Source organism: Ascaphus truei, chromosome 19 (genome assembly GCF_040206685.1).
Source record: "Ascaphus truei isolate aAscTru1 chromosome 19, aAscTru1.hap1, whole genome shotgun sequence".
Classification (NCBI taxonomy): domain Eukaryota; kingdom Metazoa; phylum Chordata; class Amphibia; order Anura; family Ascaphidae; genus Ascaphus; species Ascaphus truei.
The window spans coordinates 36,310,090-36,337,382 of record NC_134501.1 but is presented as its reverse complement, the minus strand read 5'-3'; the positions used below and the strand labels follow the sequence as shown (position 1 = coordinate 36,337,382).

At 48.1% G+C, this 27,293-nt stretch overlaps 1 protein-coding gene across 3 annotated transcripts in view; it reads right to left on the bottom strand.

Annotated features, from left to right (window-relative positions):
* Positions 1 to 27,293, bottom strand: part of CYLD (CYLD lysine 63 deubiquitinase) — a 57,720-nt gene that overhangs the window by 15,426 nt on the left and 15,001 nt on the right. For 2 of the 3 annotated variants that reach the window (XM_075577145.1, XM_075577146.1), the window contains exons 7-15: positions 18,472 to 18,591; positions 17,035 to 17,091; positions 15,943 to 16,331; positions 13,736 to 13,901; positions 12,002 to 12,143; positions 11,786 to 11,908; positions 10,256 to 10,347; positions 8,977 to 9,043; positions 2,553 to 2,685 (exon numbers count right to left, since the gene is read on the bottom strand). In XM_075577145.1, coding sequence (XP_075433260.1) covers positions 2,553 to 2,685; positions 8,977 to 9,043; positions 10,256 to 10,347; positions 11,786 to 11,908; positions 12,002 to 12,143; positions 13,736 to 13,901; positions 15,943 to 16,331; positions 17,035 to 17,091; positions 18,472 to 18,591 — 1,289 coding nt within the window. The remainder of the gene's footprint in view (positions 1 to 2,552; positions 2,686 to 8,976; positions 9,044 to 10,255; positions 10,348 to 11,785; positions 11,909 to 12,001; positions 12,144 to 13,735; positions 13,902 to 15,942; positions 16,332 to 17,034; positions 17,092 to 18,471; positions 18,592 to 27,293) is intronic. The other variant, XM_075577147.1, reaches the window with a different exon arrangement.

Genomic DNA, 27,293 nt, shown 5'->3' with positions numbered 1-27,293 from the left:
TATATATATATATGCCCTTACTGTAATTTTTTGAAAGCTCCTTGTATTATAATATGTATGTATAACATGTATTATAATACCATGTTTGCTGTCATACTCATGGTTTTACAGTTGGAATAATGACTTGTGTTTCAGAAAAGATCGGTTGCCAGTTAAAGTAGCAACCCCCTGGGATTTTTATTTTTAAAAAATATTTACATAATTGGAACCAGCGGGTCCCTCTGTGCGGGGCCCAGAGCTATTATCAGCTGTGGGAGCCCCATGGTTGAGGAAAAGGAGCTGGGTATAACTCCCACAGGTGCTTGTTTTGCTCCATGCTGAAGAATCTCAGGTATGTCCCAAATAAAATGATAGGTGCGGCACTCTCACGGGCGTCAAAAAGTGGCGGGTTTACCAACCGATTGACATGTCTGTCCTAACCTGTGGACCTTTCTCAACATGAAAAACAAAAAGCAGCAACACCGCTAAATACCTCCCTTTAACCCAATTACCCTTTAACCACACGCATGCGGCCCGCCGCAAGTCTCACAGGGCCACGTTCTTATAGAAGTTTCTCACACTGCTACTTTCTAAGGACGATGCTACAGTATATTGTATAAACATCGGTCATATTACTATTTAGAGGCTGTGATTTGGTTATAACCATTTACAAGGAGCATGATATGCTTTTTCTGATCTTATAATATTTCTTTTCTCCTGGTTTTAGGATATTTGTAGTATGTAGGATTTTGTCGTTATAATTGTTTATTTGCCACTTGAAGTAACATTCCCTTCTTATTTCACAGTTGTTACTGTTCCTTAGTACCTGGAGGGGGGAAGTGAGAGACCTGAAGGGGGGGGCAGTGAGAGAGAGACCTGCCGAGGCTGGGGGGCAGTGAGAGAGAGAGACCTGGGGAGGGGAGGGAGGGCAGTGAGAGAGACCTGGGGAGGGGGGCAGTGAGAGAGACCTGGGGAGGGGAGGGGGGGCAGTGAGAGAGACCTGGGGAGGGGAGGGGGGGCAGTGAGAGAGACCTGGGGAGGGGAGGGGGGGCAGTGAGAGAGACCTGGGGAGGGGAGGGGGGGCAGTGAGAGAGACCTGGGGAGGGGAGCAGGCAGTGAGAGAGACCTGGGGAGGGGAGCAGGCAGTGAGAGAGACCTGGGGAGGGGGGCAGGCAGTGAGAGAGACCTGGGGAGGGGGGGCAGTGAGAGAGACCTGGGGAGGGGGGGCAGGCAGAGAGAGAGACCTGGGGAGGGGGGCAGGCAGTGAGAGAGACATGGGGAGGAGGGGGGGGAGCAGTGAGAGAGACCTGGGGAGAGGGGGGGCAGTGAGAGAGACCTGGGGAGGGGTGGGGGCACTGAGAGAGACCTGGGGAGGGGGGGAGGCAGTGAGAGAGACCTGGGGAACGTGGGGGGGCAGTGAGAGAGACCTTGGGGGGGGGCAGTGAGAGAGACCTGGGGAGGGGGGGGGGGAGGCAGTGAGAGAGACCTGGGGAGGGGGGGGGGAGGCAGTGAGAGAGACCTGGGGAGGGGGGGGGGAGGCAGTGAGAGAGACCTGGGGGGTGGGGAGGCAGTGAGAGAGACTTGGGGAGGGGGGTGGAGGCAGTGAGAGAGACCTGGGGAGGGGGGCAGTGAGAGACCTGGGGAGGGGGACGGCAGTGAGAGACCTGGGGAGGAGGGGGCAGTGAGAGAGACCTGGGGAGGAGGGGGCAGTGAGTGAGACCTGGGGAGGGGGGTCAGTGAGTGAGACACACACACACTATGACTGATGTCACAACCGGCTGCGGTGAGCCGAGTGTGGGCACGGTAGGCCTTGCAACGCTGCGGTGGGTAGCGTTGGTGCGGTGGGTAGCGCGGCCGGAGGGCAGCGTTGGCGCCAGTCTTCACATTTTTTTTCTATCCCACAGTTTAGAAACTAAAAATCCATCTTTTAATACCCCGACGCTTTTTGACGCCCGCGAGTGCTGCATCATTTATTTGGGATACCACAGTTATCATGATATTGGTGAACAGTGTCAGTGCCGATCTGCCTTCTGGGGAAACAATATGGCAGTTCAAAATCTCGCGAGACCCGCGGGGCCAATAGGAAGCCATGCGGCGCCACGTTGGAGCCCCGGCAACTAGCAAAGTAAATATCACGGTATCTGTGGGGTCCTCATGGCATATCCTGAAAACCTGACCTGTTGGGGAGGGGGACTTGAGATGTGCACCCATGCTCTAGTCCACCCTGTCCGAGCCGATATGGAGAGGGGGCTTTGCCTGGGCAAACGCCTGCTCAGCACATCATATCACATCACACGATGCAGCCAGAGGAAAGCAAACCCCTCCCAAGTCTCAGCTCAACATGTTTACCGACTCATTAATAACACACCTGGCAGCGCCTGAAGAAAAGAAATGTGCGCGATTCCAAAAGAAGCAAAAATCAGCCAAACGTTTGCTTTAAGCATAGTTATATGTGTTTAAGGTAGCCAGTGAATTGCTCGATTCTTCCCCAAATTATTCTTAGCCGGCTCCCAATCGGAGGGCCCTGGGACATCCCAATGGCAAATCGTAACCCGCCCTGTTTTGGGACTAACCTCTGCAAACTTTAGGCTGCTGTTGATAAACGACCACTCCAGGAGTTGCTGGATCGTGGGAACGCCCACGTTTTCGTTCTTATCCATGAATATCTGGTAGAAGTAGCAGTCTTGCACCTTCTGACCCGCTGACCTAAAGGTTTAAAAGGGATATGAAAAGGGGACGCGTTACTCGCTGCATAGATTAGATCAGAGGGTCTCAATTCCAGTCCTCAAGCTCCCTCCCCACCCCCCCCACCCCAACAGGTCAGGTTTTCAGGATTATCCGTCATTTTCGGTCACGTTTATGTCGGATAACCAAGACTCTACTGTATATCTATTGAAATTGGCATTGAAATATCAGATCGGGGCATGGGTGCGACCCTTACCCGCTCTGCTCTATCTAAGGTCAGGCTACTAATTGCTTGGGCAGCTAAGTGTAACTTTCATAACGAAACTTACTTTTAAGTGAAAGTAATGTAATTATATATGGTACAGATGTTATAATGCTATATTTAGATGTTATAGATGCAAAATGGCGAAATATAATTTAACTCTTATTTATTTATACAATGCGTTACCCGGAAGTAATACAGTGAGAGTTACCTCTCGCTCTCACGCATGTCCTGGGCACAGAGTTATAACATGTGTTACAGGCAGTAATACAGTGAGAGTTACCGCTCGTTCTCACGCATGTCCTGGGCACAGAGTTATAACGTGTTACAGGCAGTAATACAGTGAGAGTTACCTCTCGTTCTCACGCATGTCCTGGGCACAGAGTTATAACGTGTTACAGGCAGTGATACAGTGAGAGTTACCTCTCGTTCTCACGCATGTCCTGGGCACAGAGTTATAACGCGGTACAGGCAGTAATACAGTGAGAGTTACCTCTCGTTCTCACGCATGTCCTGGGCACAGAGTTATAACGTGTGTTACAGGCAGTGATACAGTGAGAGTTACCGCTCGTTCTCACGCATGTCCTGGGCACAGAGTTATAACGTGTTACAGGAAGTAATACAGTGAGAGTTACCTCTCGTTCTCACGCATGTCCTGGGCACAGAGTTATAACATGTGTTACAGGCAGTAATACAGTGAGAGTTACATCTCGTTCTCACGCATGTCCTGGGCACAGAGTTATAACATGTGTTACAGGCAGTAATACAGTGAGAGTTACCTCTCGTTCTCACGCATGTCCTGGGCACAGAGTTATAACGTGTGTTACAGGCAGTGATACAGTGAGAGTTACCGCTCGTTCTCACGCATGTCCTGGGCACAGAGTTATAACGCGGTACAGGCAGTAATACAGTGAGAGTTACCTCTCGTTCTCACGCATGTCCTGGGCACAGAGTTATAACGTGTGTTACAGGCAGTGATACAGTGAGAGTTACCGCTCGTTCTCACGCATGTCCTGGGCACAGAGTTATAACATGTGTTACAGGCAGTAATACAGTGAGAGTTACCTCTCGTTCTCACGCATGTCCTGGGCACAGAGTTATAACATGTGTTACAGGCAGTAATACAGTGAGAGTTACCACTCGTTCTCACGCATGTCCTGGGCACAGAGTTATACAATGCGTTACCCAGAAGTAATACAGTGAGAGTTACCTCTCGTTCTCACGCATGTCCTGGGCACAGAGTTATAACATGTGTTACAGGCAGTAATACAGTGAGAGTTACCGCTCGTTCTCACGCATGTCCTGGGCACAGAGTTATACAATGCGTTACCCAGAAGTAATACAGTGAGAGTTACCTCTCGTTCTCACGCATGTCCTGGGCACAGAGTTATAACATGTGTTACAGGCAGTAATACAGTGAGAGTTACCGCTTGTTCTCACGCATGTCCTGGGCACAGAGTTATAACATGTGTTACAGGCAGTAATACAGTGAGAGTTACCACTCGTTCTCACGCATGTCCTGGGCACAGAGTTATAACGTGTTACAGGCAGTGATACAGTGAGAGTTACCTCTCATTCTCACGCATGTCCTGGGCACAGAGTTATAACGTGGTACAGGCAGTAATACAGTGAGAGTTACCGCTCGTTCTCACGCATGTCCTGGGCACAGAGTTATAACGTGGTACAGGCAGTGATACAATGAGAGTTACCGCTCGTTCTCACGCATGTCCTGGGCACAGAGTTATAACGTGGTACAGGCAGTAATACAGTGAGAGTTACCGCTCGTTCTCACGCATGTCCTGGGCACAGTTATAACATGTGTTACAGGCAGTAATACAGTGAGAGTTACCTCTCGTTCTCACGCATGTCCTGGGCACAGAGTTATAACGTGTGTTACAGGCAGTAATACAGTGAGAGTTACCTCTCGTTCTCACGCATGTCCTGGGCACAGAGTTATAACGTGTGTTACAGGCAGTAATACAGTGAGAGTTACCTCTCGTTCTCACGCATGTCCTGGGCACAGAGTTATAACGTGTGTTACAGGCAGTGATACAGTGAGAGTTACCTCTCGTTCTCACGCATGTCCTGGGCACAGAGTTATAACATGTGTTACAGGCAGTGATACAGTGAGAGTTACCTCTCGTTCTCACGCATGTCCTGGGCACAGAGTTATAACATGTGTTACAGGCAGTGATACAGTGAGAGTTACCTCTCATTCTCACGCATGTCCTGGGCACAGAGTTATAACGTGTTACAGGCAGTGATACAGTGAGAGTTACCGCTTGTTCTCACGCATGTCCTGGGCACAGAGTTAAAATGACAAATAATACACGGTTACAAATACAGTTACATAAGTGAGCAGGGAATACACTATATACAAGACATTGCATTTAAATGACCTGCCCACGGTTTGTAAGGCGTCTCCGCACATGTATACCGATACCAGTTGAGGACATTTGGCCACGACCAAATCGCCACTGGTGCTCCGCCGCCAGGACGACTCATTGTAGGTCGTCTTGCCACCGGCCACCTCGCCGCCATCTTTAAATGTCCACCCGCCATCTTTAAATGTTGGTGCGGCCGTCGCTCAGACGGCATTCGTGAGCTCGCCTGGACAGTCTGGGCGCTGGGCGCACGCATGGGTGAACTCTCAAATGGAGTCTGAGTGACGGCCGCACAAGGTGCCATGCGGCTCGGAAGGACATTTAAAAATGGCGGCAAGGTGACCGGCGGCATGACAACCTGTGGTGAGTTGTCCTAGCGGTGGCGATTTGGTCACATTCCATTCTGTGCCGATACTACCCTATATACACGCAGTCTCCACCTCTCTGCACATGTATGCCGATACTACCCTATATACACGCAGTCTCCACCTCTCTGCACATGTATGCCGATACTACCCTATATACACACGCAGTCTCCACCTCTCTGCACATGTATGCCGATAATACTACCCTATATACACGCAGTCTCCACCTCTCTGCACATGTATGCCGATAATACCCTATATTCACACGCAGTCTCCACCTCTCTGCACATGTATGCCGATACTACCCTATATACACGCAGTCTCCACCTCTCTGCACATGTATGCCGATAATACAACCCTATATACACGCAGTCTCCACCTCTCTGCACATGTATGCCGATACTACCCTATATACTCTCGGTCTCCACCTCTCTGCACATGTATGCCGATACTACCCTATATACACGCAGTCCCAGCCTCTCTGCACATGTATGCCGATACTACCCTATATACACACACGCAGTCTCCACCTCTCTGCACATGTATACCGATACTACCCTATATACACGCAGTCTCCACCTCTCTGCACATGTATGCCGATACTACCCTATATACTCTCGGTCTCCACCTCTCTGCACATGTATGCCGATACTACCCTATAAACACGCAGTCCCAGCCTCTCTGCACATATATGCTGATAATACTACCCTATATACACACGCATTCCCAGCCTCTCTGCACATGTATGCAGATAATACTACCCTATATACACGCAGTCCCAGGCTCTCTGCACAAGTAAGCTGATAATACCCTATATGCATGCAGTCCCAGCATTTCTGCACATGTATGCTGATACTACCCTATATACACGCAGTCCCAGTCTCTGCACATGTATACTGATACTATCCTATATACACGCAGTCCCAGCCTCTCTGCACATGTATGATGATACTATCCTATATACACACAGTCCCAGCCTCTCTGCACATGTATGCTAATACTACCCTATATACACGCAGTCCCAGCCTCTCTGCACATGTATGCTGATACTACCCTATATACACGCAGTCCCAGCCTCTCTGCACATGTATGCTGATAATACTACCCTATATACATGCAGTCCCAGCCTCTCTGCACATGTATGCTAATAATACTACCCTATATACATGCAGTCCCAGCCTCTCTGCACATGTATGCTGATACTACCCTATATACACGCAGTCCCAGCCTCTCTGCACATGTATGCTGATAATACTACCCTATATACACGCAATCCCAGCCTCTCTGCACATGTACAGTATGCTGATACTACCCTATATACATGCAGTCCCAGCCTCTCTGCACATGTATACTGATACTATCCTATATACACGCAGTCCCAGCCTCTCTGCACATGTATGCTGATACTACCCTATATACACGCAGTCCCAGCCTCTCTGCACATGTATGCTGATAATACTACCCTATATACACGCAATCCCAGCCTCTCTGCACATGTATGCTGATACTACCCTATATACATGCAGTCCCAGCCTCTCTGCACATGTATACTGATACTATCCTATATACACGCAGTCCCAGCCTCTCTGCACATGTATACTGATACTATCCTATATACACGCAGTCCCAGCCTCTCTGCACATGTATGCTGATAATACTACCCTATATACACGCAGTCCCAGCCTCTCTGCACATGTATGCTGACAAAACAGTAACTATCTTACTTGGGAAGAACGTTACATTTCTAAAGCTTCCCGTGACAGAGCTACTGATCAGAACCAGCTCTAACACTAATCTTACCTCAGTTACTAGCATTAAATATTTGGGTATTTGGCTTGACTCCAATTTAACATATGCTTTGGATATTGACAAGCGGACATCTAAAATCTATCCCAAACTGGGTGTATATTATAGAAATAAATCCTGCCTCAGCTCATGTGTCAGAAAGCACATAGTACAGCCGATGCTAATTCTATTTACTGACTATAGGGATATAGTGTATAGTACAGCACCGCAAATTCATCTCAGCAAACACGACATTCTTTACCACTCAATATGCCGTTATGTCTTGCTATGTAACGTCAACCCCCCACCCTTGTGATACTGTATGGTAACTGAACTTGGTTGCCTACCTCTTGAGTCCAGGCGCAATGTACAGCTGTCCTCTCTTGCCTTCAAATACTTTCTGGACAAGTTACCCAACTACTCGAGCAGGCTTCTAATCCCCTAATGTACACAGCACTTCTCATTATATCCGCTTCAAGATCCCTACTTATAGTGCCATGGTTCAATAAATAAATTGGGTCGCTCTTCCTTCTCGTACCGATCAACCAACTTCTAAAGCAATTTACCAGAGTCCCTCAAATCCGCTTCCTATCCAAGTTCCATCAAGACTTCGGCCGTTTCCCACTTTAATCAGGTTTGTAACTGTAACGTGTAATGTTGTCACCTTTACTCTGTGCCCAGGACAAACTTTAAAAAAAGTGTTAACTCTCAAGGTATTTTTTTTTATTTTGTAAGTGTTTTTAAAATGACATTATAATAAGCTTGCGGACCTTCTACTCCTTAATCGCTTTCTGATCTGGCTCTTTTGGAGAACACCGATATAAATAATTACAGGCTCATCACCAACCCTAAATTATTGGGCACATATTGTCATGGTGTCAATGCATCTTTAAGTCAATCTAGTTCTTGCAGTATTTGGCCTGGAACAGGCTGCTGGAAGACCTGACTGCCACGTAGATGCATTGCCACAAGCCACCGTCTGATTCCCAGAATACAGACAGCTCAGGTAAAGCGGCAATCCAAGCCTGAATGTAAAAATTGTTTTATATATATAGGATTCAAGCAGGGGGTCTCCGAAGCGGAACCCTTTTAATTTCAGCCCCGGGGACCTCCTGCTTCCGGAGATACTTACCTCTGAAGTAGGTGCCGTTAGCAGTTCTCCTCAGCTACCAGGGTTCACAATATGTCCGCTGTTTAAAGATCTCGGGCCCTGCAGACCAATCGGAAGTCGTGACATCACCGGTGCGGCTTCCTATTGGCCCATGTGACGCGGGAGCTTTAAGCTTAAAAGCCCTGCTTGCTCAGCGGGACCAGCTACCGGCACCTACTACAGAGACCAGAATGTCCGGAAGTAGGGGGTCCCCGGAGATGAAATTAATGGGGTTGCAAAACTTCAAAACAAGTCTCCTTGCTCCTTTAATAGACTGGAGACATGAGCTGCGTCCCGACCGGTGCTTTCCCTCACCTACAGTACATCTCTTCTAGGGGGGAGCTGTAGCACAGTAACAGTGCTTACCTTATTTTCAACAAGGGATCCACCCTTAAGATGTGATGGAACAAAATATTCAGGAATTCCTCTGGGTCTGTGACGGGTAGAAAGAAAATGAACAGTAGGTCAGTACAGACATGCAGCTCTAACTACTCAAGAAACCAGAGAACCATTAAATAGGTGCAATCCCGCGCAACTGGCCAAACAACAACCTTTTGCAGAGAATATAACAATCTAATTCCCAGGGGGGCGCAACTCCAGTCGTCAAGTCCTCCCAACAGGTCAGGTTTTCAGGATGTCCCAGCTTCAGCACAGGTGGCTCAATCAGTCCCTGCTTAAGGACAGGACCTGTTGGGGTGGGGGTACGTGAGGACTGGCGTTGAGCACCGCTACCTTAAAATGAACCTGGCTGTGCAAAGAGCAAAGAGCAAAGATTTGGCTGCTTCAGTTTCTTTAAAAATGAATGACAAGTTATTTCAGAGCTCAAGGGCTGTTATATACTGTGGGCGGCCGTGCGCGAGCTTGTACGAAGGCGCGTGCACGTGCCACACACGTTGTGTGTGTATACTGTGCGCAAGTGAGGTACTGTGTGTGTGTGTGTTTGTATGTATGTGTATGTGTGTGTGTGTGTGTGTGTGTGTGTGTATATATGTGTGTAAATACGTTTTCAAATAAATAAATACATGAATCCTTTAATAATTTTTTTAATAACATTGTACATACACACTATAATATACACACACACACACACATTTCAGTGGCGGTAGCGGCGCAAATTCATTCTTTTTCTCATCTTCCCCCCTGTCGGCCCGTTCCACTCTCCCTGCCGTGCGCGCGCGGGGCAATTATAGAATGGCTGACTAACCTCAGCCAACTAAAACTGCCGCGCGTGCACACGCACTATAGAACCGGCCTAAGAATAATTGACCAACACTCCATCTTGTGTTTTCTTTGCCCTTATCTCACCCTGGCTATCACGAACAAATAAAGATAAGGGGAGGGGGACTCTGGCTTTACAAGCACTCGCTGATCATAGTGACCTCACACAGTGACCTCACACAGTGACCCTCCAAGACTCACTTTAACTTATAAAATACTTATAGGTGTCCGGTTTGGGTACACAGGCATTAGTGCCCCAGATGAGACCCCTTAACCACATCACCGGAATTACTTCCCATTGCCCCTTTAACTCTACACACAGCACCCCCTTCCCTTCCACTCCCCCGGCAGTGGCAGAGCAAACCCCTGCACAGCAAAGGGAGCTGGCGAGGTTGTTGAAATAAAAGCGCTCTGTAGGTTGCGTCACCTTTTTCCTCCGATGTAAATCCGGACGCCGCCTCCACTTTCTCCAGGATCTTTCTCAGCTTCATTATTTTCGTGGCGCAGACGTAACCGTATCTGGAAAGGGCGAAGCAAACACACGCTGTAAAGAAAGCAGATACCCTGTGCGCATACTCTTCACCCCTCTGCTGCCAAAGGGGCCCGCCATGCTTTACAAGATGTATGAAACTCTAGGGCAGCGGTTCCCAAACTTTATTACACTGATCCCCCTGCTGGGAAATATTCGTCCCCTAAACCCCTAATGAATAAATCTTAGTGCCGACTCTTCAGACTATCGCTAACACCGTGCGACCGATCCCAGGCAGTATAGTGTCCTGAGCTCGTCGGGGTAAAAATCACCCAAACTGCCCCTCGGTGTGTGCAGGCAGCATGGTGGGGTGTAGCTGTCACTCACTGCAGGAGCTTCCAAAGTCACGCCCCACAATGCCTTGCTGCTGTGGGTGCAAAGCATTATGGGGAGCAACTTTGGAAGCTCCTACTGTAAGTTACAGCTATATCCCCACCACGCTACGGTCAGTTTGGGGTCTTCCTAAGTGCGCAGTCCCCACACGGGCTCAGGACCCCGCTATACTGCCTGGGAGCCACCATTACAGAATTTTTGGGGGCGAATCCCTTGGAGATCACCAACTGTGCCCCAACCTCTGGCCGTCTCACAGAAGCCCGCTCTCCCTCGCCACAGTATAGAGGGAGCGGAGATGTTGCGTGGATCGTAGCTTCATACCAATCCCTTAGCTGCTTCATGACAGTGATAAATACGGCTCCTCCCGTGCCCACTGTAAGGAGGAGGCACTGACCAGAGCACGTTCCTATCCATGGCTACAAGCTCCCTTCGGTCTGTGCTCCAATTATATATATATGCAGCTCTCTTTAGGGTTTAAAGCACCATTGCTATTCCAACCCCCCACGCTTACAGCAGGGGTCCTCCAGAGCAGAATGGTGTTTATTTCAGCCCCGGCGACCCCCTGCTTCCAGAGATACAGACCCCCATAAGTGCTGCCAGTATCTCTCCAGTTTAAATGTCACATGGGCCAATAGGCAGCCAATTAGCGCCGCGGGACATTTAAACTACGATATTGTGAACACACCGGCAGCCGCTTCAGATGGACGTATCTAGGGAAGCAGGGGGTCCCCGGAGCCAACATCAATGTAATTCAGATCCAGAGACCCCCTGCTTCAAACCTACTAAAAGATAAATACACCCCCAGAGAAACGCCACCGGTATATCATGCTTCTACCACATGCACTAGCACAGGAGAGGTCAACTCCAGCCCTCAAGGGCCACCAAACAGCTTCAGCACAGCTTCAGCACAGGTGGCTCAAATCAGTGACTCAGACAGGGATATCCCAAAAACCTGACCTGCTGGTGGCCCTTGGGGGCAGGGAGTTGGCTAGCACCCCCCCCCCCCCCAAAGTTCTCTAGCAGCAAGAGATGAAACCGCGGAGGTGTACTAAACCTATCCACTGCGCCTGAGCGCCCGACGCATCATTCACCTACATTCTTAGCGGGTTCACGATCTCGGTCCTCAGGAGGCCTTGCGTCTCGCTGTAATATTCCACGTCGGTTTTATCTTTGGGTCTCAGAAGGACGGAGTCCAGAACCGAACTGAAGGAGAACAGGCTGTGCGGGGAAGACAGAAAACTTGCCCAAGTCAAACGGTTTGTCGCCGCGACGCTTGCGCGTATGCGCCGATCCGCCGGCTCCCCTGCTCACCAGAATAACGTGGAATCCAGGTAGCAGGAGTTGTAGTGTCCTTGAATCCCCTTTTTTTTGCCGAGCATCACCTCCAGGCCCTCTTTCTCCGTCCTCGGAGGGGTGTTGCCTTCCACCACTTCGCTCAGGTAGCCCCCAAACGCTTGAGAACGAGACGGATGCAAAAAAACGTTATACCCCCGGCAATACCGGACCAAAGACCTCTTTCCTACAAGAAGTGGCCGCCTATAGAAGAGGCCTTTTCCCAAGGCCACGTTTACAGTTGTGGCGTCAGTGCGCGCACGCGATAGTGCCGCGGCAAAAACAATTTTAAATGTCAGTTCAAAATGTGCGCGCTTGGATGCGTCAGTCGGGCACTCTATGTGCGCGCTCAATGGACAACAGTAATTTGTTTTGGCGGCGCGCACTATAAACGAGGCCTTAATATGTACATGCCGCAGTGTATAGTGGTGCTGAAACCACGGCAATGTGCTCCCGTGCCTTCTGACAGAAGAGCAGTTAAAGGGGCAATTCCACACGGCGTGCAAACACACATTGTTTAAGCAACTGATCACTTTCTATTTTCTTTAGTTTAGTTAATAGTCCAACATGATCTGTTAATTGGTGCCCTGCCCCTTTATCTCTTTGACCAACGATGGCAGCTTCATTTCATCCTTTGTTTAAACCAGGGATGGCCATGCCAATGCATTTGGACCAGCCGTATATCCATCCCCCCTCTGCTGCGATATTGGAGGTCACTCCTCACCCCTCAAGGTAAAATTCCTGTAGGGAGGGGGAATTGAGTGAGAGGTAGGGAGGGGAAGGGGGAGGGGCAGTGGCCCGCCCAAAAATGTACACCCTGGAAAAAAAAAAGGATTGGCCAGCTCTGGTATAAACACTGCGCAGAAGAAAAACAAAGGTTGCAAATAGTTTTAGCATAAAAACATAAGTCAAAGATCGTAAAAACCCAATATGAAGACATAAAGGGGGTCATTTTATGTACGCCAAAGGGCCTGTTTTCTAACGAAAATCCATAGACTCCAATGGAGATTTTGGGCCCAAAACAGCTGCTTCAGCACATTACGCAAAAATCTACAAGTTCAAATAAATGAACAGGAGTGTCATGTGGCTAATCCGTTACAGGCTTTAAGCTGCTTTTAAATAAAAAGTATCTTCTGTCTTTTAATCTTTCGAATGCCCCGTGGTCACGTCTCGGCGTCTGCCACCTCACAGGCCCTGTGACGTTGTGAGCTTTGTGCTCGTTGCCTGGGGGTTTGAACGCTCCCCCTTGTTTCTACCATATTTTGTGGAGGAAATAGGGTTCCTCCTTGATCCTGTTTGCACCTATTTGCTATCTAGTAGTTCATCCATTTGAGTGCTGTCTACCCTGTTTTTTTACCGGTGTACAAGATGTATCAAAGAAAACAAACGAATTGTGTTGATCTGATTGGGCTCTTTTTCTTTGACACAAGACATTTTGCCTTGACACATACAGATGTAGCCGGACGTATTGTCTGAGGCACCTACTGGAGCAGCGTGACCACGGCTGTCACGGCGCTGGAGGATTATCGCTGTGGGGGGTTTCCCATGCAGACGCATGGACCCCCTTCAATGATATCGCAGCGACTTATCTCCGAGCCGCGACGTCCTGCTACATGTGCATGCTTAGTTATTGGGCCCTGATCTCGAACGCCTACGATCGCCGCCCTGTGTAGAAGAACAGGCTCTTTGCCGGACCCCACTCATCGTCGTTACCTAGAGAGTTGCAGCGCTCTATCTGGTTGGAAACTGGCTGAAGGGAAGCGAACCTGGAATCTGGCCTGCAGCTCCTCAGCTTGACGAAAAGGGCCTTTTTGGGGGCGCAGGTGAAAAATCGCGTTCCTTTGAAAGTGCCGTCTGTACAACCAGCGCATTCATCCTCCTAAGCGTGGACAGAAAGCGGGTAAGGTGGGGGACACAGATAGGCAGGAGAGACGCGGTAAATCAGACAGCAACAGAGACACACATGGTGAGACAGAGAGACATAGAGCCACGCACGGTGGGTCAGAGAGAGACAGACGCGGGAGACCGAGACAGACGCGGGGAAACAGAGAACGACAGAGATGCGGGGGGAGACAGAGAGCTATAGAGACACGCGGGGAGACAGAGAGCTCCAGAGACAAACACGAGGAGTCAGAGAGCGACAGAGACAGACACGGGGAGACAGAGAGCGACAGAGACAGACACGGCGAGACAGAGTGCGACAGAGACAGACGCGGGGAGACAGAGAGCGACAGAGACAGACGCGGGGAGACAGAGAGCGTAATTTCCTTGCATCAAGAACCCAACTTGTATTTCGATATGTGCGAAATATATCATAAAAAGGACAGAAAAGTACAGTAATTGCTTAAAGGTGCAATCCCACGTAGCTGGCCAGATAACATAATTTTAACAGTCTAACTAGCTTTCCTAAACAAATCTAACACTGCTAATGGTAAAGATTTGGCAGTTTTCTTTTTTACAAGTTAGATTTCTGCAGGGCCTCTGAATGGGAAAGTACGTGCGCTAGTACAGAGCATGCTAGAAACAATTCAAAAGAAATAACATGTTTATCAACAAGTGTTTTCTTTCAACGTATCCCCCCTGTCCTGATCAGAGAGCCAATAAAGATAAGGGGAGGGGGGGGGTCTGGCTGTACCAGCACTCGCTCATCACAGTGACATCACACAGTGACATCACACAGTGACATCACACAGTGACATCACAGGGTGCAGCCAGGGGAAATGAAACCTCTCCCAAGCCTCACTTTAATAAATACATTCAAATACTTATAGGTGTCAGATTTGAGTAACAAAAAGTCCCCCAGGTGAGACCCCTTAATATCACTGGGATTAATTCACTTGTTCCTAGGAGGGATTGCCCCCCCGAGGGCACGAAGAACCTCAATTTGATGGTACTTAAAAATAATAAATATCTTTAAAAAAAAACAAAAAAAACACACCACACCATTAATGTAGCCCAATTAAGAACTCCCTCCCCCCCCCCCCCCCAGCTAAGGTTAGAGTGTGGTGATTATCTGAACATTTTACCCCCCAGATACAGAGGTCAGCCCCTCAAGAGATCTGAAGGAGAGGCACAGTGGCAACGTCACTGCTTTTGAAGTGGGTGAACCTAGCTCCAACCCCAATGTGACTTTGGGCAAGTTCCTTTATCTCATGTGCCTCAGGCACCACATTTAGATTGTCAGCTCTTTGGGGCAAAACGCTACGTTTAGCACTGCATACACTATGTACAGCACTGCATACACTATGTACAGCACTGCATACACGGAGCAATATAAGAAAAAGATATTATTAATATTCATAAAATAATTACCATAACCAATTCCACCTCTAATGCTTGCATAAAAGTGCCGTGCTGCCTGTTTATATTTCTAGGTGGAAAGCAGAGGGTACCCGCTGACCATCGGGGACCCCCCGTACTTCAAGACATGTTACCCCCAAAAAGTTGCCCCATGTATCCCCCCCAGCTGGGTAAACAATATGCAGGTTCACGTGTAATCAGCAAATAACCGGCACCCCCTATGGATGTACGTATCTCAAGTAGCCCCCCCCCCCCCCCCCGCCCCGAGCTGAAATATCGAGGTTCAGCTCGAGACCCCCTGTTTACCACCTACAAAAACATTTGCTTGGAATGAGGCTTTAAACTCGCAGGTGGCGGCTACTATATGGTTTCTGCATCACCCAAGAACCCAGTGATGGCGCCATACAGAGACAGAGCCTTATATGGTCAAAAGGGATTTTTGGGGGAGAGATCCATCCCCTTGGTCGTCCTGCGCTCCCCGCACAGAATGGAGACCCCAACTGCTTTTTGGGAGGGGACCACTAAATGACAGTAAAAAGAAAACCTGCATCTCAGCCCCCAGTTGGGGGCGGGGGACGCTGGAATGAAAATGGGCGCTCCCCCACCCCGATGCTAATTACCAGCTCTAGTCCAGCCAACATCTCGTTGACTCCCGCTGGCTGCCCGATCCAGCGGATTACCCCGTAAAAAGGGGGGTTCTCTTTAACTTCGGCCAGTGACCCCACCTCCAAGCCGTGCAGGTTGGAGAGGTAGGGGGGTCCGGGTGGGCTGTCCTGTAGGGAGGCGTTGTTCAATTCCCCGATGACCGACTGGACGGATAAGGACAGGGGCGTGTGTCCCAGGGTGCCGTTGGTGCCGGACATCTTGGACAGGCTGAAGGGTAGGGAGTGGAAGCGGTTCTCGCTGGGGGAGCAGCTGCTCGCCGCTGGCGGTGGTTGCAGGGGGGGAGAGCAATGTCCGAAAGCCGCCGGGGATGTGTCCGTTAGGGATTTTGCGGAATCTTCCACGACTAGCAGATGAAGGAAAAGAAGAAGAAGAGTAGGTACCCAGAATAATCAGTATAACCGCGGAAACAAACAGCTGCTCACAGGATTATTATTTTTTAGCAGTTAACGTTTCTGTCCTGTAGTCGGACCCGGCCGATAGCATTTGGTTGCTGGCGCTTAGCCGCCACTCACCTCAATGCAGGGATCTCGCTGCCAAGGTAAACCCCTAAACCTTACCCTAAAAACCTCTCATACTAACTGTAACCCCTACCCTAAATACCAAACCCCTTACCCTAATCACCTACCCTAAAAACCAAACTCCTTACCCTAAAAACCTTAATCTGCAAAATCCCTTAAATGAATTTGCCTCGTTAGGGTCCCTCGGCGGCCAAACACCAGCAGCCAGCGACTAAACGTCCGATTCTAGCCGGGACCCTTCTCAAGGAGATTGTTTATATATACAGATGTAGCAGATCGTATTAAACCCGTTACACGTGAGTTAACGCACAAATTAACGCAGACGTGTCATCGCCTTAACCATTGTCTTTAATAACAAGACTGGTATAGAACACGCCCGCGATAAGAACGCAACAATGCCCGCTGCAGCTGTGTGTGCAGATCTGTGATGCGAGGGATGTGTCCGTGTGCGCAAGAACGGCGATCCCTTCATAGGACTTCTAAGTGACAGACGTCAGGTCGGTGAAAGCAGCGACAAACAAAACGTACCTTCACAGCGACTGCTCTCCTGCACGCCGGCAGCGACCCGTGCAGATCTCTCGCGCGCTGCCGAAGAGAAAGCAAAAACGTCAAACAACGGGCGCAGGCGGAATGCGTCGCAACCAGCAGTGCAAGGGTTTAACCTCTAGAGTGCAGAGGGTTCGACCTTCCAGCGCTTCAGGGTCACGTGATCGCTCCTGGAGCAATGACTTGACGGGCGCCGGGAAATGGAAGTGGAAGGGGGCTTAAGCTTCGGTTATCGACAGGGCTCGCCTCGACCACCCCCTACAGAAACGCGCAAGTGCCGCTGCCTTACCTCAGCGGTGGGCAACTCCTGTCCTCAAGGGCCACCAACAGGTCAGGATAGCCCTGTTTCGGAACAGGTGGTGTAGTTGAAGACTGAGCCGCCTGTGCTGAAGCAGGGATATCCTGAAAACGTGACCTGTTGGTGGTCCTTGAGAACTGGAGTTTCCCACCCCTGCCATACCTGGTACATAATAAGGTTCTCTGGCGGGTCAGGTGGCCCATGCTGTACACCATACGACATTGGGGCACGGAGGGTGAAAGGGCACCAAAGTAGACATGTTCAAGCCCTCCCGCAGCCGGAGGGGCCTGCAACGCATTGTGGAGCAACATCAGAACATACAGAGCAAGGCGTCGATGATCCCGCCCGGCAGCAAAAGGGTTAACAGATTAACTGGAGCCAACTGACACTTTTACAAGAAAAATCAGACAAGTATTCGCTTATTTTTTTACTTTTAACATTTCCATGAAAAGTTTAAGGGGAAGGGGTGTAATTGTTTGTGTTTTTATTCTGTAGACAGTACAGCAAATACAATTACCACACTCACACGTCTCAGACAGGTGTGCAACCCCCTGTCTATCCCCATTATATCTCAGCATACCGTGCTTCCACTGCAGCAAGGGATTCTGGGTAATGACAAGCAAATGAGTACAGTGTCACCTTTTGCTTCTTGTCCATTTTAACATGGAGCCTGATCATTTGGCAGGCATAAGCTAATAGGGGTCGATGTTAAAATAGATAAGTAAAGAATGACGCACTGAGAGGGCTCATTTGAAAGTCATTACCCAGAATCCCTTTCTGCAATGGAAGCATTGCATGCTAAGAGATAATGGGGAAAAGACTGGTTTGTCTGAAATAAACCCCCTCTCCTCCCCCGCCGCTCCCCTCCCTTCCGGCACATCACTATCCTGTGACCCCTTCCTTAGAGGGACCTCCTGATTGTGGCATCACCGAGGGGGAAAATAGTCCAGATTGCGGTCAGTGCTCCACTAGAAAACGAGGAAATGGCATGTGACTTAGCTACTATGTCCAGCTCCATCAAGGAAGCCCCAAGTTCAGTACACGCGGAGGCGCTGCCCCATTACCCGCTTCCACTATTAGCTCAAAGTTTTAAAATCAAATCTACCACGTCTTAATCATACCTTCATCAATGTACCACGTGCTCTTCGCCTTCGGCTGCGGCGTAGTGTCCACCGAGTTGCCATTTAAAGTGTAAAAAAATTCCGACCGGTTTCTGCTTCCCGTCTCCGAGGTAGATCCGGCTTTAAGGAAAAACGACAGAAAACAGAAGTTCCATAAATAAATAATAATGCAATCTTTTCCAGACTTACAAAAAAAGTCATCCGTTCCTTAACCCCAGGGGTGTGCAAACTGGGGGGCATGAGATTTGTTTGGGGGGTGCAGCGGTTACAGAGGCCCCGCGCACTTCCCTGAGATATTTAAAGGAAATGCTGTAGACCGCGCGAGGCCTCTGTAACTCACTTACCGTGACTCAGCCGGCTTCGGCGATGCTGTGGGGTCACGTGACGTCACATGACCCCACCTTTAAAAGGTAAGGGGGGGGGGGCGCCAGCACTGGGAGAGCAGGCAGGGGGGCGCAGCAACAGATGCTTGCGCACCCCTGCCTTAAACTTTCCAGTGCCAGCGGACCTCGGCGTCATGTGATCGCGACTGGCACCCTGATGCCGGAGTGGTCAGCAGGTGCCCGTGATGTACCACAGGGCCCTTCAACTTGAGGCCCATGGGGCCTTGAAATGGCCGTGAGCGGTCTGCTTATTGCATTGTACTAGCCTGGGCGCCATTTTAAAAGCGGCAATCCAAGCAGGCATTTGTTTATTTTTTAACATAGGATTGAAGCTGAACCCCATTCATTCCGGCTCCGGAGATCCCCTGCTTCCGGGGACACACACCTCCGGAACGGGCACTGGGAGCCGCTCCACTAGCAGGGCTCACATAATAGCCGCTTATCGAAGCTCCAGTGCCCTGCGGGCCAATAGGAAGCCGTGACATCACCTGGTGCGGCTTCCTATTGGTCATGTAAATATATATTCTATAGGTGTAATATATGCTTCAAAACATTTAAATATAACCATTGTAAGTCTTTAAATATATCTAAAATTACTGAAGGAATATTGGGGTAAAGGTCCCCCCAATTGACTAGTGCTACAGAGCATTATGCCCACATATTAATGAATTGCTGCATCCGGAATAAAATGAAAATAAACAGTGGAGCTGATGTAGATTAACCCCTAGTTGGGACTTGGTCTGGCAAGGCTATGAAGGGTTGTCCGGGGGAAGTCCTAAGACCCACCCAGACCCCATGCATAAGTCCTGCAACTCAATCAACCAGTGCACCTGGGGAAGCTCCAATTTTCAAAGTAGTATCAAAGTACTCACATATGTCTTTAATTCATCCGGTGCTCCACGCTGTATGAAGATTTTTTATTCAAGCATGGGATATTAAAAAAACAAGAGGGGTGACAACCCCCCGCGCCTCTTACGCGTTTCACCTGCTATGGGCTTTTTTTTTTTAAAAGCCCATAGCGGGTGAAACGCGTAAGAGGCGCGGGGGGGTGTCACCCCTCCTCTTGTTTTTTTAATATCCCATGCTGCAATAAAAAGTTACTTTATAGCACAGTCCAGCCTTTGCCATTTTTGCTGTGCGGCCGTGCCCGCTGTCTCACTCTCCTCCTCAGTGACAGTGATTTCTCCCTATATCTAAAATTATATTACAATATTCTTGTGACTGACCCTTCTACTCCTTATATTCTAGCTGTACCCCTCAAGACCAAAAATGAGCCAATGACCTCGACATGTTACAGGTGTTAAAATGTGAGTAATTAAAGCTATGTTAAAAAAAAAAAATTACAATGTGTTTTTTAAATTCACTTATTAACATACACAGTAAAGATGGCAGAGGGACAAGGGTCGAATAACCTTTGCTGAATATTCACGCTAGACTAAAATGATTGGGCTTCATTTCATGAAATTTTAAACAAGGAATTAAAGTTCTTTGGACCTCTGTAGAAAAAAAAAAAGAAATCTACAGCCCCTGTCCCGGGCTCTTCCTTCTAACATTTTAGACAGCACAGATTTGATTAATCAAATTACCAATATTCCTTGGAAATCTGGCTACATCTGGTTGTCTATGGACGTCATATCACTTTACACCATAATTCAACATGACCTGGGAGTGGCAGCTTCACGATATTTTTTAGAAAATTCTAATTTGTCACTTTTATTTTGGATTCTATAAAATTTCTTCTTACACACAATTATTTTTTATTTGATGGGGTTTACTATCTCCAGACACGTGGAACGGCTATGGGTACCAGCTTTGCCCCCTCCTATGCAAACTTGTTCATGGGTTGGTGGGAGTCGTGTTTGACGATAGAAACCCTTTCAGAGATCACATTGTTTTTTATCGCCGCTTCATTGATGATCTTATTTTTATTTGGGAGGGTGGTCTCACTACACTATTATTATTTGTTGATTCACTTAATAACAATGATTATGATCTCAAATTCACGTTCACTTATGATTATCTCCACTTAATTGATTTATTACTTTACGTTGATCTTTCTTTGAAAATTCATACGGATATTTTCCGCAAAGAAAACTCACGGAACACTTATTTAGGAGCTGATAGCTGCCACCCCAGGTCCCTCGTTAAGGGCATACCGAAGGGACAACTAATGAGAGTAAAACGCAATTGTTCCAAAGATGAGGACGTTCATAGTCAATCAGATGATTTGCAAAAAAGGTTTCTGGCTAGAGGCTATAGATCTTCGGACTTAGCCCAGGCCAGAGTGGAAGTGGATCTGATGGAAAGAAAACAACTGTTGATAAGGAAACCAAAGAAGGTTTCACAAATTTCAGATCCACTTTTTATTACTCAATTCAGCCAGCAAGCACAGGAGGTCAGGCTTATCTTAGAAAAACACTGGGATATATTACGTCTAGACCCAGTTATAGGGCAAAATTTACCATCAAAACCAAAAGTTGTCTTTAGAAGGGCAAAAACTATATCTAATTCCCTTTCAACCAGTTTATTCACGCCTCATGCAGATGGTTCTTGACCCTCTACCAGAGGCTCCTATAGATGCCGTTCATGTAAGGTTTGTGATATTTTATTGCCAACTAAAACATTTGAAAGTACTGTAACAAAAGAAAAATGTGTTATACGCAGTTTTATTAACTGCAAAACTTCTTTTGTAATTTATCTCCTCACCTTTGGGTGTGTGAAACAGTATGTGGGACGGACCACTAGAAGTTTAAAAATACGTCTCATGGAACATCTTCGACTTATTAAAAATAAGGATTTAAGCCATCCAGTGACGTAGAAAGCCGGCTGGATTGGCGGTGAATGTCGCAGAAACCGGAGTAACGCACATGAACTGGCCTGTCCCTTTTGTATTTTATACTGTTATGTGTCAACTTACACCTGAATTTGTATAAAGCTGGAGCTTTTTAAAAGAAGTCCCTCTTGAAATCCTTTATTACCACACGGAGGTGAAATGACATCAAAAGATACCTTTACATGCCTGGTATAGGCACTTGAATGTAAGTGCATCTCTTACCATCTTTATGTGCTTATGATATACTGTGAAAGTACTTCACTATATTGTTTTTTTCTTTTTCTCACAGCTTTCCTTATCACGAGGAGCACTGAACATTGTGAACATTTTTGCTGCTGCTGGGAATTGGGAACAATTCAACTGTTCAAGCTGCACCACGTCAAATCATCTCAAAAGTTTAGACTTTCTATTTGTGTTAGAGCGCTTCCCATCTTTGCTATATTATTGCTTGTTTACTTCTTGTATTTTTGCCTCAGCTTACAACCGGACTCCTGCCTTCTCTGACCCCTGGACCATGGCTACAGATACGACTATTCTACATTCTACCCCTGAACCCCGGCACCGCACAACGGCAACCCGATCTCTCCAATCCTAGACCACGGCAAGTACCTCGACCAATCTGACTTCTCCTTTCCTGACCCAGCTACACGACTACCACTCTGCACTCCGGACGTGGCTGCTCGGTTATAGGTCGGTGGCCACCAACATCCCCACCTCAGCATCACGTCCCGCCTTGTTTGTGGTGAGCACACGTTACACTTACTAAGTATAATGTATGAAGTATGATAACAATGTTTTTGAATAAGGGAAAAGAGAATGTTGGTTTTAACCATCCCCCAAGATTGATATATTGAAGGAAGGTCCTAATGTTCTAATTTTTTGTATGCAAACGATTAGGAGAGAGACATGTAGACTGTTATGATTTTATTAATAGTACCATGTGTGTAAATACATAAAAGGGCATGGCCCTCTTATTTGTCTTGATCCCTCCCCCTTTTCCCTTGTCTTTTCCTTATTCCTTTCCCTTCCCCCACCCTGTGTTCTCCCACACCATTTGCTATTACTCACAGTTGTATGTATGTTGCTGACCTTTTTGATTACATATACATATTGTGGCAATATCACAGTAATATTTCTTTATAACTTATTTGTCATTTACTTAATTTTTCTCATTTGAGTGCTGGGGACCCCCATTTCTTGTTCTACACAAAGTAAAATACAATATATGGTTTTAAAGTGATACTCATTACCACTATATACCAGCGCTCTGACTTCTAACTGAATAAAAGAAGCTATACCACCCCCCAAAAAAAGAAATCCCCTTAGATGGGAGGCAGGGGGTCTTCTGCGCTGTACCGGGACGATTTCAGCTCTAAGGACCCCCTGAACCCAGAGATACAGGCAGTCCTCACTTTTCCGACGGAATGCGTCCCGCTAACCGTCTGATTGCGGGTCCATGTTAATCGGTGGCGGTGACCGTTGGAAAAGCGGTTCCGGCGTGGGATAATGCGTCTGGCGGACTGCATTATGAGGCGTCGCGGACTGCATTATGTGGCGTCGGATACGGCATCCGTCGAAAACCGGGACGTCTGTAAACGAGGACCACCTGTACTCGCATCAGAAGTTGATGCTGGTATCTCATATCTGTTTAAAGGTCCTCGCGTCAGACGGGCCAAAAGGAAGTGGCAAGAGATTACACCATGGCTTTCTATCGACCTTTAAACTGACATTTTTAGAGTTATCTCGGGGAGCACGGGGTCCCCTGAGCTGAAATCAACACGGTCCATCTCCTGAGACCGTCTGCTTCCCCTCTAGTCAAAAAATAAATGGAAAAAATATCCAGAGATGTAATGCCATAATACAGGTCAATTCTTCAATTGGCCGCACTGTTCCCAACGAGTCCAACAACAAGATCGCTTTATTAATTTCATATTTTTATTGCAGGTGTCTGGATGCACGTCGTTTCGGGGGAAACCCCTTCCTCGGGTGCAATGTTCCCCAAAAGTTATGTACACAGACACCTGCAATAACAATATTGATATGAAGATATAACAGGTATGGGAAATGAATCCCTGTAGGTGCTACAAATGTCTCTGCAGTATTGTGCAATATAGCATAGGAGTCCAGGCAAGAGTTAACTTCTTATGCAGTGTATTAAAGCATTGAGTGCTCACTTGAAGGCCATATGATAGGGTAATATAAAGAGTGGTATGCAGGCACCACAGTGGGTGTGTGAAATGTACACTCACTGAAGAGAGCACACCCCACACCCACTTATGGGACAGCACCCCTCAACCCATAGGCATGAGACATAATAAAGACATGAATTGTAGAACTGCAATCACAGAAATAAGTAACTCACGAAACCTTCCTGGACAGGTGTAGCGTGCCTCCTTCCAATAAGATGAATCCAAGTAGAGAAGAAAGTGGTGGAGCACTGCTGAAAAAATGAAAGGGCTGGAGGCTGCTTGCAAATTAAAAAATGCTTTAATTCATGGCATTAGTAGACCGGGCTACAAATAAGGTACCTCTGACGCGTTTCGCGCTATAGGAGCGCTTTATCAAAGAGTTTTTGATAAAGCGCTCCACCACTTTCTTCTCTAATTGATATGAAGATGTCGTTATGAGACTTATTGTGAATAGTGCGATCAATTGAAGAACTCCCCTGTATTACCGCTATCCGTGGCGGAGCCGAGAAGTCCCGGGCATTCTACACAGTCAGCACATAAGGACAAGCCATATATTAGCATCTAAAACAGGAGTGCGGGAAGACTACATGCTATTAAGCTGTAATGCCGCTTTAAAGCAGCAATCCAGCTTGCATGTCTTGCTACAGGTTTGAAGCACGGGGGACTCCGAAGCCGAATCCCATTAATTTCAGCTCTGCGGACTCCCTGCTTCTGGAGTTATTTCCCTCCGTAGGGGGCGCCGGCATCTCTGAGAAGTTTAAATATCCAAGTAACGCTGGCCAATAGGATGCCGCGAGGGATGACATCACGGCTTCCTGTTGCCGGCGTGACGCAGGACATTTAAATGACGCCATTGTGCTAGGCACACTAGTTGCTGAGATACCGGCACCCCCTACGAGAGGTAAGTATCTCTTGAAGCAGGGAGTCCCCAGAGCTGAAATTAACGGGGTTCAGCTCAGGACACCCCCTGCTTCAATGCTATATATATAAAAAAAAAAAAACAAGCAATGCATCCTGGCGTGCCGCTCTAAGGGCCTCCCGAGCAATGCATCCTGGCGTGCCGCTCTAAGGGCCTCCCGAGCAATGCATCCTGGCGTGCCGTTCTAAGGGCCTCCCGAGCAATGCATCCTGGCGTGCCACTCTAAGGGCCTCCCGAGCAATGCATCCTGGCGTGCCGCTCTAAGGGCCTTCCGAGCAATGCATCCTGGCGTGCCGCTCTAAGGGCCTTCCGAGCAATGCATCCTGGCGTGCCGCTCTAAGGGCCTCCCGAGCAATGCATCCTGGCGTGCCGCTCTAAGGGCCTCCCGAGTAATGCATCCTGGCGTGCCGCTCTAAGGGCCTCCCGAGCAATGCATCCTGGCGTGCCGCACTAAGGGCCTCCCGAGCAATGCATCCTGGCGTGCCGCTCTAAGGGCCTCCCGAGCAATGCATCCTGGCGTGCCGCTCTAAGGGCCTCCCGAGCAATGCATCCTGGCGTGCCGCTCTAAGGGCCTCCCGAGCAATGCATCCTGGCGTGCCGTTCTAAGGGCCTCCCGAGCAATGCATCCTGGCGTGCCGCTCTAAGGGCCTCCCGAGCAACGCATCCTGGCGTGCCGTTCTAAGGGCGTCCCGAGCAATGCATCCTGGCGTGCCGCTCTAAGGGCGTCCCGAGCAATGCATCCTGGCGTGCCGTTCTAAGGGCGTCCCGAGCAATGCATCCTGGCGTGCCGCTCTAAGGGCCTCCCGAGCAATGCATCCTGGCGTGCCGCTCTAAGGGCGTCCCGAGCAATGCATCCTGGCGTGCCGCTCTAAGGGCCTCCCGAGCAATGCATCCTGGCGTGCCGCTCTAAGGGCCTCCCGAGCAATGCATCCTGGCGTGCCGCTCTAAGGGCCTCCCGAGCAATGCATCCTGGCGTGCCGCTCTAAGGGCCTCCCGAGCGTGGGACTTCACTTTGGCTTACCTGTCTGATCTGCTTCAGCCTGTGTGCATACGCTTTCTCTAAACCAGTGGCGTATTGTGTTACACGCAGTGTGGCATTACACGGCCGTCTGTTGCAAACCCACTTCTCTAAATTCGATGTAACAGGTGCAGGCGACATGCAGGAGGGAGCCACCCTCCAGGTGCGTGGCAGGAAGAGCAGTGTCAGACCACATGCAAGCCCCACCTCCTCTGCCATTTCTACCTAACCCCTCCGCTTTGTGAGGGGGCTGCAACTCAGGCTGAAAAAGGGGTTAATAGCAACCATAACTATGGGGGGCCACATTTATGTTTTTAGATTATGGGGCGGAGTGTGAAGGTGCGATGTCAAAATGAGGGATGAATCATTTGCAACCCCTGCGAGCTGAATGGTATCTCCGGCGTGACTGCTATATTCTCTGGTTTGTATCTTCCCTGTGCTCGGCGGGACGGGGAAAGACGCGCGCTGAACTAACACGTAGCGGTTGGAGAAAATGTAACGCCTGTAGGGGCGGAGGTCACGGTATTATGAGATGACAGGCAGTGTCCTAACTTCATTATTTAAATCATTTAGTTACATAGTTACATAGTAGATGAGGTTGAAAAAAGACGTAGGTCCATCAAGTTCAACCTATGCTAAATTTAGACAACAGATACTTTATCCTATATCTATACTTACTTATTGATCCAGAGGAAGGCAAATAAAAAAAAACTATTAAGGTGAAAAATTAATTCCTTCCTGACTCCAAGAATTGACAATCGGATTAATCCCTGCATCAACATCCTTCTCATGAATACTTATTTGGTATATCCCTGTACAGGCAGTCCTCGGTTATCCGACACAATGCGTTACTCAAAATGGCGTTGTAAAGCGAAACGTTGTAAAACGAAACACATTTTCCCATAGGAACACTGTTTAAATGAAAGGTTCCGTTCCTAAAGGCATTTTTAACACTAAATTACACCAAATATTTTATGCAGGCAATAAGATATGCAGCACACACATAAATTATATAGTGTATATACTGTATTATATATATAATATAACATTATAAATAAAATATTATATAGTATAATATTATATATATACGCTCTTACAACGCTTTGCAACGTTGTTTATGTGAATATGTATATATATACACACATACACAACGTTGCAAAGCGTCGTAAGAGCGTTGGATAAGCCATTTTGGCGTTGTAAAAATGAATATAGGTATGCATTGCATAGCGTTGTATAAGCCATTCGTTGTAAAGCGAAGCGTTGTAAAACGAGGACTGCCTGTATATCTTTCCCATCTAAAAAGATGTCCAACCTTTTTTTGAACAAATCTATTGTATCTGCCATCACAGTCTCCATGGGTAATGAATTGCACATTTTAACTGCCCTTACTGTAAAGAACACTTTCCTTTGTTGCTGGTGAAATTTCCCTTCCTCCAACCTTAAGGAATGGCCCGAGTCCTTTGTACTGCCCGTGGGATGA